Source organism: Hemitrygon akajei, chromosome 14 (genome assembly GCF_048418815.1).
Source record: "Hemitrygon akajei chromosome 14, sHemAka1.3, whole genome shotgun sequence".
Lineage (NCBI taxonomy): Eukaryota > Metazoa > Chordata > Chondrichthyes > Myliobatiformes > Dasyatidae > Hemitrygon > Hemitrygon akajei.
Window position 1 is genome coordinate 43,739,946 of NC_133137.1, and position 19,091 is coordinate 43,759,036.

Consider the following 19,091-nt stretch of genomic DNA (forward strand, 5'->3'; position numbering starts at 1 on the left):
AAATCTAAGGAAATTATAAGCCAATTAACCTGACATCAGTGACTGGAAAGATGTGGGAGTCCATTATTTTTATTTTTTATTTTGATATTGAATTTTCAAATGGGTTACAGAAAGAAAAAAGAAAATTATCAACCCTTCCCCCTCCCCACTAACATATCCCTATAGAAAAAAAAGAAAAAAGAAAGAACACCTGGATTTCGGAAGATCCCCACATGCTCCATGGAGTTTATAATAGCTTTAATATGTATATTTATTTATTTCCCCAGATAACCAATAATTTTATCTTCGGAGCACCTATATATCTAATCCTATTTTTTGTAAATAAGGGCACCAAATTTTCAGAAATATTTCATATTTATCTCTTAAATTATAAGTAATTTTTTCAAGTGGAATGCAGCTAAAAATATCATTCTTCCAATGATCTATACTTAAGTATGAATCCGATTTCCAAGTAACTGCAATAGCCTTTTTGGCTACTGCCAATGCAATTTTTATGAATTCTTTCTGATATTTATTCAATTTGGATTTTGATTTTATCCCTTCAATATCACCTAGTAAAAATAATATTGGATTGTGTGGAAGTTGTATTCCAATAATCTGTTCCAGTAAAACTCTTAAATTTGTCCAAAAAGGTTGAATTTTAAAACAAGACCAAGTAGAGTGTAAAAAAGTACTAATTTCTTGATTACATCAAAAACATTGATCAGATAAATTTGAGTTTAATCTATTTATTTTTTGTGGTGTAATATATATTTGATGTAAAAAGTTATATTGTACTAATCTTAGTCGAACATTTATTGTATTTGTCATACTGTCAACATAATCTTGAGCAACTTGTTTCATCAATTTCAATATTCAAATCAGTTTCCCATTTTTGTCTTGACTTATGAATTCCTTGTTTAATTGCCTGTTTTTTGATCAAATTATACATACCAGAAATATTTTTTTTAATTTTTCCTTTATGAATTAAAGTTTCTATTTCATTAGGTTTCCGCAATAACATTGTTTGACCCAGTTTACCTCTTAAATAAGCCCTTAATTGGAAATAACAGAAAAGAGTGTTATTTGATATTTTATATTTATTCTTTAATTGGTCAAATGACATTAATATACCTCCTTCAAAACAGTCTCCTATATATCTAATCCCTTTGTGAAACCAGTTATATAAAAGTTGATTATCCATTGTAAAAGGGATAAGTTTATTTTGAATTAAAGGTCTCTTTGCTAATAAAGATTTCTTTACCTCATCATCAACATTTATCTTATTCCATAAATCAATCAAATGTTTTAGTATAGGAGATTCTTTCTTTTCCTGTATCCATTTAGATTCCCATTTATATATAAACTCTTCTGGAATATTTTCTCCTATTTTGTCTAATTCTATTCTAATCCATGCCCGTTTATCTTCATCAAAAAAAGATGCAATAAATCTAAGTTGATTTGCTTTGTAATAATTCTTAAAATTTGGTAATTGCAACCCTCCTAGATCAAATTTCCATGTCAATTTTTCCAATGATATTCTTGACATCTGACCTTTCCAAAGGAATTTCCTCACACATTTATTTAACTCTTGAAAAAATTTCTGCGGTAATTGTATTGGTAATGTTTGGAATAAATATTGTAATCTAGGGAATATATTCATTTTTACAGCATTGACTCTACCTATTAATGTTATTGGTAACATCATCCATTTATCAAGATCCTCTTGAATTTTTTTCAATAATGGCAAATAATTTAATTTATATAAATTCTTTATATCATTATCAACTCTTATACCTAAATACTTTATACCATTTATCAGCCATCTAAATTGAGTTAATAATCGACATTGACTATAATCTCCTTTAGTAAGGGGTAGAATTTCACTTTTATCCCAATTTATTTTGTACCCTGATATTTTCCCATATTCTTCCAATCTAGAAGATAATTTACACAACAAATGTAATGGGTTAGTTAGATAAATCAGAACATCATCAGCAAATAAGTTAATCTTATATTCCTCCTGATTAACTCTGAAACCCTAATATCTGTGTCAGTTCTAATTAATTCAGCTAATGGTTCCATCGCCAACACAAATAAAGCAGGTGATAATGGACAACCTTGTCTAGTTGACTTTGTTAACTGAAATGATGTTGAAATTTGGCCATTTGTCACCACTTTAGCTTTGGGGTTAGTATTTAAGGTTTTAATCCATTTTATAAAAGATACTCCTAATACATATTTTTCCAATACCTTAAATAAAAAATCCCATTCCAATCTATCAAATGCTTTTTCTGCATCCAAAGCAACTGCTACACTCATTTCTTCCCTCTTTTGTGCCAAATGAATTATGTTAAGTAACTGAGTTACATTATCTGCCAATTGTCTATCTTTAATAAATCCTGTTTGGTCCATGTGTATTAATTTTGGTAAATATTTAGATAATCTATTAGATAAAATCTTTGCTATTATTTTATAATCCGTGTTCAACAAAGAAATAAGTCTGTATGATGTTGGTTTTAAAAGATCTCTGTCTTTTTTTGGCAATACTATTAAAATAGCTGTCGAAAAAGATTCTGGAAGTTTATGTGTTCTTTCTGCTTGGTGTATTAGCTCCATAAAAGGAGGAATTAATAAATCTTTAAACTTTTTGTAAAATTCAGGCGGAAAACCATCTTCTCCTGGAGATTTGTTACTCTGAAGTGATCCCAGAGCTTCTTCGACCTCTTTTAATGTAAAAGGCACATCTAATCCCTTCTGTTCTTCCAAATTCAATTTTGGGAGAGTTATTTGTGATAAAAACCTTTCTATCTCAACAATATCATTTTGTGATTCTGATTGATACAAATCAGAATAACAAAAATTTTGAAGTTTCATTGATTTCTAAAGGTTTATAAGTAATTTTATTTACACTTGTTCTAATTGCATTTATCGTTTTGGAAGCCTGATCTGTTTTTAACTGCCAAGCAAGAATCTTGTGTGATCTTTCACCTAGTTCATAATATCTCTGTTTAGTTCTCATAATTGCTTTTTCTGTTCGGTATGTCTGAAGTGTATTATATTGTAGTTTCTTATTAACAAGTTGTCTTTGTTTTTCTTCTGTCATATATCTTTGAGATTCTTTTTCTAATTTTGTAATCTTTTTCCAATTGATCTATTTCTACCATATATTCCTTCTTAATTTTAGAAGTATAACTTATTATCTGGCCTCTCAAATATGCCTTCATCGCTTCCCATAATATAAATTTATCATCAACTGAATGGGAATTTGTATCTAAAAAAAACTGAATGTTTTTTCATAAAATCACAAAAATCTTGACGTATTAATAACATTGAATTAAATCTCCATCTGTAAATCGATTCCTCCTTATCCATCATTATCATTGTCATTATCAGGGGGGAATGATCTGACAATATTCTTGCTTTATATTCCATACTTTTCACTCTGTCTTGAATATTCGCTGATAGTAAGAAAAAATCTATCCTTGAATAAGTTTTATCTCTATTTGAATAAAATGAATAATCTCTTTCTCTTGGGTTAATTCTTCTCCATATATCAATCAAATTTAAATCTTTCATCAATGATAAAGTTAATTTTGCTACTTTTGATTTTGTAACAACCTTTGCTGACATATCTAAAACTGGGTCTAGACAAAAGTTAAAGTCTCCGCCTATTAATATTTTATCGTGTGCGTCAGCCAAATTCAAAAAAGCCTCCTGTATAAATTTTACATTGTTTTCATTTGGTGCATAAATATTCATAAGAGTCCATAGTTCTGAAAAGATTTGACAATGTATAATTACATATCTTCCCGCAGAATCAATTAATACATTTTGTATTTTAATTGGTAAAGTTTTGTTAACCAAAATTGCAACTCCCCTCGCTTTTGAATTAAATGAAGCTGCTATAACATTTCCGACCCAATCTCTCTTTAATTTCTGATGTTCTATCTCTGTTAAATGTGTTTCTTGTATAAAAGCTATATCTATTTTCATTTTCTTAATGTATGTTAAAATTCTTTTTCTTTTCACTGGTCCATTCCCATTAACATTAAAACTTAAAAAATTCAGTAAATTAGTCATTATTTTTAACGGGGTTACTCCAGTCTATAATAATACATTGTGGCGACCCAATTACTAGCACACTCGAACCGGCTGACAATTAGCCAACGTGTAGGCACAAAGGAGAAAGCCTGAGGGGGTTTCAGTACATGCCAGTAGAGGCATCCGGTGGGGGAGCGAGGCTTTAAAGCAAGACTGTGAAGTTGGAATAAACTTTATCTTTGACTGCAGTTTACCGACTCCGTGTCGTTATTTTAGCGCTGCATGTAGCACACCGCTACAATTGGTGACCCCGACGGTTCAAACATTTTTGGACCGGAGATGAACGACGCCACATCTGTTAATGCGGTTTCCTTGAAGCTGCCAAGCTTCTGGACGCTACAACCTCACCTATGGTTTCAGCAAGCAGAAGCCCAATTCCACGTTCGGCAGGTAACCTCAGAGGACACCCGTTACTACTACGTGGTGAGCCCCCTTGACCAGGACACAGCGGCCCAGGTCGCGGAGTTTGTAAAGTCTCCCCCGGCGGACGGCAAGTACACGGAATTCAAAGCCCTGCTCATAAGGACTTTCGGGCTCTCCCGCCGCGAGCGAGCTGCTCGTTTACTGCACCTGGATGGCTTGGGAGACAGGCCTCCATCAGCTTTAATGAATGAGATGTTGTCTCTGGCCGATGGACACACACCCTGCCTCATGTTTGAGCAGGCATTCCTGGAGCAGCTGCCCGAGGACATACGCCTGCTGCTGTCCAACACGGATTTCAGCGACCCCCGGAAGGTGGCAGCCCAGGCGGACTTGCTGTGGAACGCCAAGAAGGGGAGTGGGGCATCCATCTCACTGATCACCCGGCCACGCTCCCAGCAGCAAACCAGTCCAGGCCCGGCCGCAGAGCCCACTAAACCCAGAGGCCAGGGTGTGGAACCCAACGAGCAATGGTGTTTCTACCACCAGCGGTGGGGCGCAGAAGCCCGCCGTTGTCGCCTGCACTGCCAGTTCCCGGGAAACGCCAGGGCCAGCCGTCGTTGATGGCTACGACGGCTGGCCATCAGGATAGCCTCCTGTATGTGTGGGACAGCAGGTCGGGACGCCGGTTTTTGGTCGACATCGGTGCCGAGATCAGCGTCTTACCTCCGACGAATTACGACACCCGCAGCAGGGCGCCGGGTCCCCCCCTGCTGCCGCAAATGGCAGCACTATAAGGACTTATGGCACCCGTCCGGTGCAGCTACGGTTCGGCTCCAGCCAGTTCACGTGGGACTTCATAATGGCCGCCGTAGCCCAACCGCTTCTGGGTGCGGATTTCTTGCGGGCTCACAGCCTACTGGTCGACCTGCCCAGGTAGAGACTGGTTCACGCCGAGACCTTTCAGACGTTCTCCCTGGGTGCAGCCCAGTTGCCAGCCCCTCACCTCGGCTCCATCACGCTGTCCGACAACGACTTCACCAGGGTCCTGGCAGATTTCCCATCGGTTCTGGCACCACAGTTCGCGGCAGCCATGCCCCGACACGGCGTACAGCACCACATCCTGACCCAGGGACCACCCCTCCATGCCCGCGCTCGGCAGCTTCCCCTGGACAAGCTCTGACTGGCGAAGGAGGAGTTCAAGAGGATGGAGGAATTGGGGATCATTCGGCGGTCCGACAGCCCATGGGCCTCCTCCCTGCACATGGTGCCCAAAGCGACAGGGGGCTGGAGACTGTGCGGCGACTACCGCAGGCTGAACGAGGCTACGACACCGGACCGCTACCCTGTGCCGCACATTCAGGACTTTGCAGCAAACCTGCACGGCGCGCGGATTTTCTCCAAGGTAGACCTCATCCGCGGATACCATCAAATCCCGATGCATCCGGACGATGTCCCCAAAACGCCTCTCATCACCCCGTTCGGTCTTTTTGAGCTCCTCCGCATGCCGTTCGGCCTGAAAAATGCCGCACAGATGTTCCAGCGGTTGATGGACGCGGTGGACTTGCAACCTGGACTTCGCATTCATCTATTTGGACGACATCCTCATATACTCCGTGTCGTTATTTTAGCGCTGCGTGTAGCACACCGCTACAACATAATATTTCAACTCTCATAGTACCTTGGGAAATTATTTTAAAATTCTCCATGTTGCTATGTGTCTCCCCTCTGATCATCCAGACAAAGAAAGAAAGAAAGATAAAAGAAAGATTATAAAGAAAAAAAAACAAAAAACCCCCCTGCTAATGTTGTGAATGAAAAAAAAACACATTACCCCCCTCCGTTGTGCGGGTCATGGCAAACGCCATGATTACACACGTGAATCCCGCAGCGATCGATCTGAAGTTTCCCCAGCTCCCCCGTAACATGAAAAAAGTATATATAAGATAAAAAATATTACTCTCGATTAATATTTCTCAAGTTTTTACCTTTCTCCCTCTGTATCATATAATTAAAAGTATATTTAAATATTCTTCTGTCTTTAATGTCCATCAACTCACTTCAGTGTCCCCGTCTTCATCTTTAATCTGTTTCACTTTTAAATCTTTACTGTGACTAGTGAATATTTGGGAGTTCTTGTGCAAACTCCTCTGCATCCCGATGATCAGTAAAAAAATCTTCTTTTTCCGTCATCCAAAAAAATTATCAGTGTTGCCAAGTGGCACAATATAAATTTATAACCCTTTTCCCATAAAACTTTTCTCGCTGGGTTAAATTCCTTCTTTCTCTTCAAAAGGTCATAACTTATATCAGGATAGAAAAGAACTGCTTTCCCTTCTATCATCAATGGCTCATTTTTCTTTCTGGCACATTGGGCAGCTGCCTTCAGGATCTTTTCTTTATCTTGATATCTTAAGCATTTTATCAAGATTGGTCGTGGGTTTTGATCAGGTTGGGGTTTTGATCTTAAGGCTCTGTGGACCCTTTCGATTTCAATCAACTGGGTTTCCTCTTCCATTTCCAAATTTTCTGGGATCCATTTTTGAAATTTTTTTATTGGATCCTCTCCCTCTATCCCTTCTTTAAGACCAACAATTTTAATATTATTTTGTCTACTAAAATTTTCAAGCACGTCTATTTTTTCCAACAGTCGTTTTCTTTCTGATGTCCAGGCAAGAATATTATCTTCCATTTTATTCACTCTCTGAATAGTGTCTCCCATTATTTCTTCTAGGTTTTTAACTTTCTTGTCCATTTTCTCCTGTTTTTTCACCATTTTATCAAACATAGCCTTCATATTTTTAATATCTTCTTGTATTATTTTTAATTTTTTAAATTCTTTTAATTCATGCATTATTTGCACCAAAGCTTCTCTTATGTCTCCAGAATATCTTGCACCTCCAGTCTCTTCCTGTTGTTCTTCTTTTACCTCCTCATCTTCATCTGTATGTTTCAGAGAATCCGAATCCACCTCGGGTTCATTTTCACTTCCACTTCCAATCGTAGCTGGGATTTGTAGTTCAAATTGCTCATGTTTGCGCATGCCCTTTCCTGCGCCGTGCGCAGTTCCTGTTCTTCCTTCTTGGAGACTATTGATGCTGCGGCCGATTTCTGTTCTGTGTCGCCAGAGGTAAGGTGCACTAGAGTCCGAGGCTTCTTCATGGTGGCCGGCTCAACATGTACTATCTTCAAAGTAGAAGTTTTCTTCTTTGTCTGTTTAGGAGGCATATCTAAAGAAAATCCTGAGTAGTTTAGATGTAGTTTTTAGAAAATATTTACTAACTTAAACATTGATTTATTAGTTTTTTTTTTACGGGAGAGCTGGATATCCACGTCTCGATCCTACGTCATCACGTGACGTCCCCCGGAGTCCATTATTAAGAATGAGGTTCCGGGTACTTGGAGGCACATGATAAAATAGGCTAAAGTCAGCACGATATTCTAAAGGGGAAATCTTGTATAACAAATATGTTGGAATTTTTCAAATATATTACAAGTAGGATAGACAAAGAGGAGTTAGTGGATGTCATTTACTTGGATTTTCAGATGGTGCTGCACTGAAGGCTGCTAAACACGATAAAATCCCATGGTATAACAGTAAAGATATTAGCATAGATAGAAGATTGGTTGACTGGCAGAATGCAAAGAGTAGGAATAAAGAGGGCCTCTTCTGGTTGCTGCTGGATGACTAGTGGTGTAGAGGCAGCAGGGAGAGGTAGATGAAGTTGAAGAATCGGTAATGGGGTAACTTCTTTTCACGATACACGTCAACAATTTAGAAGATGAAATTGACATCTTTGTGGACAAATATGCAGAAGAACTTGGACAGATTGGGAAAACGGGCAAAGAAGTGGCTGATGGAATATAGTATGGCGAAATGTAAGGCCATGCACTTTGGTAGAAGGAATAAAGGCAGACTATTTTCTAAACAGGAAGAAAATTCAGAAACCAAGAGGTAATAAAAGGACTTGGGAGTTCTCGTACAGGGTTCCCTAAAGGTGAACTTGCAGGTTGATTTGGTGGTAAGCAAGGCAACTGTATTATTAGCATTATTTTCGAGAGGACTAGAATATAAAAGCAAGGATGTAATGCTGAGGCTTTATAAGGCATTGCTCAGACCGCACTTGGAGCATTGTGAGTTTTGAGTCCCATTTCTAAAAGATGTGGTGGCACTGGAGAGGGTTCAGAGGTGGTTCACGAGAATGATTTCAGTGTTAACGTATGATGAGTGTTTGATGGCTTTGGTACAGTACTCACTGGAATTTAGAAGAATGAGGGGAGATCTCACTGAAACCTATTGAATATTGAAAAGCCTAGATAGAGTGGGTGTAGAGAGGATGTTTCCTATACAGGGGGAGCCCAGGATCAGAGGGCACAGCCTCAAAAAAGAGGGACACCCCTTTCAAACAGAGAAGAGGAGGAACTCCTTTAGCTACAGGATGGTCAGTCTGTGGAATCCATTGCCACAGATGGCTGTGGGGGGCCAAGTCATTGGGTAAAATTAAAGCAGAGGTTGATCAAGTTCAAATTTATTGTCATCTGTTAATATACACAACTAAATGAAGTAATGTCCCTCCAGACCACAGTGGACAAAACATTTATCACACAGCACATAAACCAAAATATTACCATAAGTAAGTTAAAATACAATTCAAAATGAATGTAGTGCATAGAACTGGGACATTCTCAATAGTGCTTCTGTAGAAAATAGTTGGATTGGGGGTGGGGTAGAAAGTGTAGATGTTGCTGTGCCTTGTTGACTAGTGAGGTGGTGTTGTGAATGCAGGTTAGATAGTCCATGCTTTACCCATGCATTCCTGCAGTCCACATTGAGACTCAGGTTGTCCTCGCACCACGTGACAAGCCTCTCTACCTCCTCTCTGTATGTCAACTCATCACTGATGAAGCCAATCACCAGAATTATCAGCAAATTTGCTGACATAGTTTGAGCCGAGTCTGGCAGTACAATTATGAGTCAGCAGTGGGCTGAGCACACATTGTTGCAAACTGGGACTGACTAGGGTCTTTCTGGGAAGGAATTTCTGAGGCTGGGGCAGAGATTTTGGCATCTTGCTTAACAACAGGGAGGGGAATAAAAGGTTGACTGAAGACAAGCCAGAGAACCACAGGCCAGAGCGAGCCCAACATCAGTTCTGGGGAAGTTACTGGAGGGGATTCTGAGACACGGGATTTATTTGCATTTGGAAAATCACAGACTAGTTAGGGACAGTCAGCATGGTTTTGTGTGGGAAATTGTCTCGTGAATTTAACTTAATTTTTTGAAGGTCAACACTGATGCACCTCAGGGGTATGTGCTTAGCTCACTGCTCTACTCTCTATATACACATGACAGTGTGGCTAGGCATTGCTCAAACACCATCTATAAATTTGTTGATGATACAACCATTGTTGGTAGAATCTCAGGTGGTGACAAGAGGGCGTACAGGAGTGAGATATGCCAACTAGTGGAATGGTGCTGCAGCAACAACCTGGCACTCAACGTCAGTAAGACGGAAGAGCTGATTGTGGACTTCAGGAAGGATAAGACGAAGCAGCACATACCAATCCTCATAGAGGGATCAGAAGTGAAGAGAGTAAGCAGCTTCAAGTTCCTGGGTGTCAAGATTTCTGAGGATCTAACCTGGTCCCGACACATCGATGTAGTTACAAAGGCAAGACAGCGGCTATACTTCATTAGGAGTTTGAAGAGATTTGGCATATCAACAAATATACTCAAAAACATCTATAGTTGTACCGTGGAGAGCATTCTGACAGGCTGCATCACTGTCTGGTATGGAGGGGATACTGCACAGGACCGAAAGAAGCTGCAGAAGGTTGTAAATCTAGTCAGCTCCATCTTGGGCACTTGACTACAAAGTACCCAGGACATCTTTAGGGAGCAGTGTGTCAGAAAGGCAACGTCCATTATTAAAGACCTCCAGCACCCAGGGCATGCCCTTTTCTCACTGTTACCATCAGGTAGGAGGTACAGAAACCTGAAGGCACAGACACAGCGATTCAGGAACAACTTCTTCCCCATTGCTATCCGATTCCTAAATGGACTTTGAAGCTTTGGACACTACCTAACATTTTTAATATACAGTATTTCTGTTTTTGCATATTTTAAAATAATTTATTCAATATACATAATTGATTTACTTGCTTATTTATTATGTTTTATTTTATTTTTCTCTCTCTCTCTGCTAGATTATGTACTGCATTGAACTGCTGCTGCTAAGTTAACAAATTTCATGTCACATGCCAGTGATAATAAAGCTGATTCAATTCTGAGATGGTGAGATCAAATGGGATCCAGGGTGGATATAAAACTGGCTTGGTGTAAGGAGTCAGAAGGTGGCAGTGGAGGCCTTTGACTAGTGGTATGCCACAGGGATCAGTGCTGAGTCCCTGTTGTTTGTCATATACATTAACAGTTTGGATGAGAATGTAGGTGTTATAATAAAATGCTTGTAATGACACCAACACTGGAATGGTGTTCAGTGAAGCAGGTTGCCTAAGGTTACAACAGGATCTTGATCTATTGCAAAATGAGTGAAAGAATGGGAGATGGACTATACAGTGCCTCTAAAAACTACTCACTCTCCTTGGAAGTTTTCATGTTTTATTGTTTTACAATATTGAATCACAGTGGATTTAATCTGGCTTTTTTTGACACTGATCAACAGAAAAAGACTCTTTTGAGTCAAAGTGAAAACAGATCTCTACACAGTGATCTAAACTGCAAATATAAAACACAAAATAATTGATTGCATAAGTATTCATACCCCCCCCCCCTTTAATATGACACACCAAATCATCACTGTGCAGCCAACTGGTTTTAGAAGTCACATAATTAGGTAAATGGAGATCTTTTTTTGGAGACCTGATTATAGTAAAAATACATTTGTACCTGGAAGGTCTAACTGCTGGTGAGTCAGTATCCTGGGAAAAGCTACACCAGGAAGACAAAAGAACACTCCAAGCAATTCCACGAGAAGATTACTGAAAAGCACAAGTCAGGAGTTGGATACAAGAAAACTTCCAAGTCACTGAATATCCCTTGGAGTACAGTTCGGTCAATCATCAAGAAATGGAAAGAACATTGCACACCTATAAATCTGCCTAGAGCAGGCTGTCCTCAAAAACTGAGCAACCATGCAAGAAGGGGATCAGTGAGGGAGGCCACCAAGAGACCTCTGACAACTCTGGAGGAGTTACAAGCTTCAGTGGCTGAGATGGGAGAGACTGCGCATACAACAACTGTTGTCCGGGTGCTTCACCGGTCGCAGCTTTATGGAAGAGATGCAAAGAGAAAGCCACTGTTGAAAAAAAATCAGATGAAATCTCAGCTAGAGTTTGCCAGAAGGCATGTGGGAGACTCTGAAATCAGCTAGAAGGTTTTCTGGTCAAATGAAACCACTTTTGACACGAAACAGTCAAGGAGATGATCAGTGTGAATAAAGCCAAATTAAATCCACCGTGATTCAATGTTGTAAAACAATAAAACATGAAAACTTCAAAGGAGGGTGAATACTTTTTACAGGCACTGTAATTCAGACAAGTGCAAAGTGATGGATTTTTTGGGGAGTTTTGCAGTGTGAGTAACAGGAATTTGGGGAATGTTGCAGAGAATAGACCCTGAAAAGTGGCTACATAGATAGGGTGGTGAAGGTGTCACACAACATGCTTGCCTTCATCAGACAGGACATTAAGTATGAGAGCATCATGTTATTGCTGCAGAAAATGTTAATGAGGCCACACCTGGAATATTATGAGCAGTTCTGGTCACTGTACTTTATGAATGTTGTAATTAAGCTAAGGGAACAGAGAAGTTTCACAGAAATGCCACTGGGATTAGAGGGCTTCAGTTATAGGGAAAGGTTGGATAGCCAGTGTCTGAGGGAAGGTCTGATCCAAAACACTGACTGAATGCTGAAGCATATCACAGTCCCGATGAAGGACTTCAACCTGTTTCCCTTCCCACAGATGCAGCTTGACTTCAGACTGCCTTAAACAAATATTTATCTGTATTGTGGAGAAGGTCAGGTTCTTAAGGGAAGAGAACAGTCATGTCCTGATACATACCTACATTACAAAAGAGGTGGTGTTAGCAGTTTTGACTGTAACAAAGGAGGCTGAGAAGTGATCTGATAGAGGTTTATAAAATTATAAGAAACATGGACAAGAGGATGGTTACAGGGTGGGGGGATCTAAAACTAGAGTGGATAGGTTTAAGGTGAGAGAGGAAAGATTTGAAGAGGAACTGAGAAGAAAAATTATAATTACAGTATTTAAAATATATTTGGACAGATAAATGGATAGGACATGTGCTAAACACCAACAAATGGGCCCAGCTGAGGGAGGCCAAAAAGCCAGTTTTCATACAGCATGACTATAAATGAAGAATACTGAAAGGTTCCATTTGTGTAAAGTAAGTCTTCAAAACTGACAGGAATGTGGAAAAAGAATCCAACACTATACAACACCATCTCACAGGCAACAGGAGCAAAGGCTACTTTCCATAAATCATTTTAACAGATTGTTATCATACACTTACCATCAAAACATTAACTTGCTAAGCTCAAGAATAGCTCTTTTGTGTCAACTGATGTACCTGAATCCCAGGGAAAGGAGTAACTTCTGACCCTGTGGCGATGATTATGTTCTTGGAGTTGATGATCTGTGTGCTGCCATCACTACACAGAGCTGTGATCTGGTTTTTCCCAGTGATCTTACCATAGCCTTGGACATGCGTTACCTTGCAGAAGTGGCAAGATATAAACATCAAAACTCCATCACAGCATCTAATTAGAAATGTTAAATTTAAACAAAGAAAGAGCACAAATTTTATAAAGCATGTTAAAGTGTTTATATTTAGGCAGCTTGTGCTCTGTAGTCTATTGACGTCTCATTTGGAGACTGATGCCTGCATTCGAATTCATGTTCTGTGCCAGTGCAATGACACAAGCTTTTCTCATTTAGTAAAACTGATGACCAAATCAGACCAAGGTGAGTGGAGTCACGATTAGATAGATCAGAAACTAACCTTATTTTGCTTAAATAAATGGGCAATCCCACCGGTCAATGACTTCACTGCGTTACTCTTCTGTTCCATCATTTTCTCCAGATTAAGATTTATTCCTGTGACTTTGAAACAACATTTAATCAATTAAAATATTCACTCACACATTCCGTACTGAGCAGATGTGATTTATTCCAATCACATTAGCTGATGCCATTGAAGTAACTAACCAAAGGTTTGTAAACACTCTGACTTTTAGAAGACAAAGGTTTGAAAATAGGTTTAAAAAGAACAAGATGACGGCAGGCATCAGATTCATTAGATGACTTGGATATAGCAATAAATATATTTTTAAGGATGTACAGAGAGCTGACTGAGAAATAATATTCTTTGGCACAGTGGGGATGATTAAGGAGCAAGGCAACTGACAAAAGAACTAAAGGTGGTAAAGAATTTACACAGCAAGTTTGGGCGTTGTCGTGCACCTCCGAGTGTTCGTGGAGCAGATCAATGAAACGTTCCATGGAGGCACAGAGAGTTTAGGGCCAGCGTGGTCCTGTAAGGGTGAAAGCTCGAGATAAAAACTACAGGAAACCCTGGATATTGAGGCTTGGAGAAAGAAAAAAGGAGGCATGTAGTAGTTGTATAGAATTAAAGATTTCAAGAATAGAAAGTGTAGAGACATGCTTCAAAAGGGAAATTAAGAAGGCAAAAAGGGATCATGAAATATCACTGACAGACTGGGATTAAAGTAAACCCAAAAGGAATTTTTTTAAGTATACAAAGGACAAGAGAATTACAAGGAAAAGAAAGGGATTTCATTACGTATGTGGAGCCTGAGGATACAGGCAAGGTCTTAAAGACCATAAGACATAGGAGCAGAATAAGGTCATTCAGCCCATAAAGTTCACTCTGCCACTTTGTCGCAGCTGATCCCGGATCTCATTCAACCCCATACACCTGCCCTCTCACCATATCCCTCGATGCTCCGACCAATCAGGAATCTATCAACTTCCGCTTCAAATATACCTGCAGACTTGGCCTCCACCGCAGTCTGTGACAGAGCATTCCACAGATTCATCACACTTTGGCTAAAAAAGATTCCTCCTTACCTCAGTTCTAAAGGGTTGTCACTCAATTCTGAGGCGGTGCCCTCTAGTTCTGGATACCCCCACCAGATAAAACATCCTCTCCACATCCATCCTATCTGGTCCTTTCAACATTTGGGAGGTTTCAATGAGACCCCCCCCTGCATTCTTCTAAATTCCAATCAGTACAGGCCCAAAGCTGCCGAAAGCTCCTCATATGTTAATCCCTTCACTCTCAGAACCATCCTTGTGAACCTCCTCTGGACTCTCTCCAATGACAACACACCCTTTCTGAGATAAGAAAACTGTTGACAATACTCCAAGTGTGACCTGATTAGTGTCTTATATTCTATTCCCTTTGAAATAAATGTCTACATTGCATTTGTCTTCTTTACCATAGACTCAACCTGTGAATCAACTTTCTGGGAGTCTTGCACAAGGACTCCTAAGTTCCCTTGCACCTCTGTTGTTTGAATTTTCTCCCCATTTAGATAATAGTCTGCACTTTTGTTCCTTTTACCAAGATGCATTATTATACATTTCCCAACACTGTATTCCATCTGCCACTTTTTTGCCCATTCTTCCAATTTGTCTAAGACCTGCTGCAATCCCATTGCTTTCTCAGCACTACCTACCCCTCCACCTATCTTCGTATCATCCACAAACTTTGCCACAAAGCCATTAATTCCACTAGCTAAATCAATGACATTGTGAAAAGTAGTGATCCCAATACGACCCCTGACAAACACAACTAGTCACTTGCACCAACCAGAAAAGACCCCCTTTATTCCCACTCAGTGCCTGCCTGTCAGCCAGTATCTTTCCTGTGACACCATAGGATTTTATTTTGTTAACCAGCCCCATGTATGGCACCTTATCAAATGCCTTCTGAAAATCCAAGTAAATGACATCCACTGCCTCTTCTTTGTCCACCCTGCTTGTTACTTCCTCGAATAACTCTAACAGATTTGTCAGGCAAGACTTCCCTTCACAGAAACCATTCTGACTTTGACTTATTTGATCGTTAGTGTTCGAGTCATTTTTGACTATTTGCTAAATCTGGTAGTAAAGCCGTCATAAAATAGCAAAGGGAAGGAAGACCAGAGATCTACTTACTTTCAATCCCTCTGCTAGCAAAATCTTTCCCGTGAGCCAGGTGATAGAGATAGGAGTTGTTCAGCAAAGCCTGAGAGTAACAACCACAATTTTGATTACAGATCTTACAGACATACAGATTCACAGCAAAGTTTATCAGCGCAGAGTAACAAGGCAGGTTGAGTCTATTCCACTTTTCCAGCCTTCTCCACCATTCGAAAGATCATGGTCGATCATTTTTAATTTAGTTTACTGCTCCAGCTTTCTCCTCATATTCCTGGATCCCTCTAAACCTCACCCCAAAATCTAACACTTCAGATCTATATAATAATGTGTTTTCCACATACTCACTACAATAGAGAACTCCACTGGTTCACCACTTGCTGGAGGAATATATGACTCATTGTTACCTTTAGACTATTCTGTACTCCCTTCCCCATTCTTGAATATTAATCTGCACAATTTATTGTGAAGTTTGGAGGCTTTTGAGAGGGGAAGATGTTCCTTATTCCCTACCCCATCGCACAGGCTAGCATGAAGGCAACCCTGGCTAAACAACAGTATACATGGACCTATAAAATAGTCTTTTAATGTACAGACTTGGGTAAGAAAGCATCAACATTCAACATGCACTGCAGAACATTAAATAAAAATGAAGCATATTGATCAGGTACTCACTTTGGATGGGATACAACCCACGTTCAAACATGTTCCACCTAGTGTTTCATTCTTTTCGACACAAACAGTCTAAAGGAATTAAAAATTAATCAACATATTTTACATGGTTTAAAAGGTTCAAATTAATCTTTTAACATGTGAAGAATACTTTGTCAATCCCTCCTCTTTGCTAAAGAAGTCTCCATCAATCATTTTCAGGATTTGGCTGCATTAAGGAAATAAGTAGTCTTAAGACTAGTAGTGAATTCTCCAAATTGTTTTATTTAAAAAGGCAATTGGAATAACTCGCTACAATTCCATCCTAACAGATGTGGTTGTTTGCCCTTCAGATATCACACCACAATAACTATTTTATTGGATGCAGCTAAGCGAACAGCTAGCAAACCTGAGAGTCTGGTGGCAGAAGGAAGAGAGCTCATGGCTGACTGAGAGGGGAGGGGAATTTGGGTGGTTAGTGGACTATCTGGACTGTTGATTCAGGAGACATGTTAAATGGGAGCTGGATACATTCTACTTTATGTTTTGTCAGGACACCATGAATTACCTTTCGCCTGACACTACACTGCTCGCCTATACCTGCCATTTGGTTTACCACTGTTGACCTTGAAGCAATCATTGTATTTTTATATGGAAATGTTTCCTGGGTTTTAAACCACCATTCTGGGTAGCTCAGCATTGGCACTTGCACTGGGTGGCCTGCTCACCTTAGCAGCTCTATTATTGTCATTGCCCCTAAGGTAATCATGTTAATGTTGGCGCGTGGCCTAGTGGGCAAGACATCAGACTAGTAACCTGAAGGTCACTGGTTCGAGCCTCAGCTGAGGCAGCGTGTTTGTGTCCTTGAGCAAGGCACTTAACAACACATTGCTCTGCGACGTCACCGGTGCCAAGCTGCATGGGTCCTAGTGCCCTTCCCTTGGACAACATCGTGGAGAGGGGAAGGCCTGCAGCTTGGGCAACTGCCGGTCTCCCATACAACCCTGCCCAGGCCTGCACCCTGGAAACTCCAGGCACAGATCCATGGTCTCTCGAGACCGACGGATGCCACCACCACCACCAATCATGTTACCTCAGGGACTTTTGGGCCTGGAATGTGGTGGCAATACCAGAATGACTTTTGGACTTTCTGTTTGAACTGTAACACCATGTTACAATGGTAGCTTTAATGATCGGATCACTCAAATACGGAGATGTAATGAGCTTTATCGACAACCAGAGGACATTAACTAGCCACCAATCTGAAATCTCAAAAACCAGTAATTCAGTCTTTCACATGAAAATGAAAAATAACTGCTGAAAACTAGCCAGACCCCACTTGAAGTATTGTGAGCAGTTTTGAGCCCCTTATCAAAGAAAAGATGTGCTGGCATTTGAGAGGAGGTTCATAAGAGTGATTCTGGGAATGAAAGGTTTAACATATGAGGAGTGTTTGATGGCTCGGAACCCGTACTTGCTTGAGTTTAGAAGAATGAGTAGAAATCTCACTGACTGAAAGTACTGAACACCAAAGGCTTAGATAGAGTGGATGTGAAGAGGATGTTCCCTATAGTGGGTAAGTCTAGGATCAGAGGGCACAAACTCAGAATAGAAGAACGTCCATTTAGAACAGATGAGAAGGAATTTCTTTAGCTAGTGGTTGGTGAATCTGTGGAATTAATCCGCACGTATAGCTGTGTCGGCCAAGTCATTGAATAGTTTTAAAACAGAAGTCTTTGGTCAGTCTGGGTGTCACAGGTTATGGAGAATGGGATTAAGAGGGGTAATAAGTCAGCCACGGTGGAATGGCAGAGCAGACTCAATGGGCCGAATGATCTAATTCTGCTTCTAAGACTTATGGTCTAAAATACTCAGCAGGTCATACAGTATGTGTGTAAAGAGAAACAGAATCAATCTTCATCTTATCACAGCATAATTTGTGTAGGCCATAGTGCAACTGTGGTAAACGTCAGCGCACTGGCTCTTGGACCTAAACCAAAAGAATCAAAATAACGGCTACTGTGTAAGTTACTGCTTCTCAACTACAGTGGTCTCCAACTGCCTATGTACACCATAAGCAAATGTGATATACACAATGTCAACTTGGAATCAGATAACCTTTACCTACCTTAAACCCCAACTGTGCAGCCTTAATAGCAGCGACATAACCTCCTGGGCCTGAGCCCAGAACAGTGACATCTGCATCAACTGAAATGCAAACCAAAACGTCATTAGTGTAAATCTGCATCACCACCATTTTAATAGAATCAACACACACACATAGCTTGAACTGTTGGCAGTAGCTGCACACTGTACTCATGGCAATCTTAGATAAGTAGCAGCTTATGCAAAGCTATGCAAGGTGATACATTTTGGTAGGAAGAATGAGAAGAGATGATATAAAGCAGAAAGACTGAGACCACATGCACAAATCATTGATAGTTACTGAGTAGATTGAGAAATTTCCAGGTAAAACATAGAAACATAGAAAATAGGTGAAGGAGTAGGCCATTTGGCCCTTCGAGCCTGCACTGCCATTCAGTATGATCATGGCTGATCATCCAACTCAGAACCCTGTACCTGCTTTCTCTCCATACCCCAATCCCTTTAGCTACAAGGGCCGTATCTAACTTCCTCTTAAATATAGCCAATGAACCGGCCTCAACTGTTTCCTGTGGCAGAGAATTCCACAGATTCACCACTCTCTGTGTGAAGAAGTTTTTCCTCATCTCAGTTCTAAAAGGCTTCCCCTTTATCCTTAAACTGTGACCCCTCATTCTGGACTTCCC

The 19,091-nt window shown here is 40.1% G+C and overlaps 1 protein-coding gene across 2 annotated transcripts in view; it reads right to left on the bottom strand.

Annotated features, from left to right (window-relative positions):
• dld (deltaD) overlaps window positions 1-19,091 on the bottom strand; it is a 76,901-nt gene that overhangs the window by 43,801 nt on the left and 14,009 nt on the right. Inside the window, exons 3-7 of one of the 2 annotated variants that reach the window (XM_073065939.1) lie at window positions 18,431-18,510; window positions 16,327-16,395; window positions 15,670-15,739; window positions 13,490-13,590; window positions 13,058-13,201 (exon numbers count right to left, since the gene is read on the bottom strand). In XM_073065939.1, the coding sequence (XP_072922040.1) occupies window positions 13,058-13,201; window positions 13,490-13,590; window positions 15,670-15,739; window positions 16,327-16,395; window positions 18,431-18,510 (464 nt within the window). The remainder of the gene's footprint in view (window positions 1-13,057; window positions 13,202-13,489; window positions 13,591-15,669; window positions 15,740-16,326; window positions 16,396-18,430; window positions 18,511-19,091) is intronic. The other variant, XM_073065940.1, reaches the window with a different exon arrangement.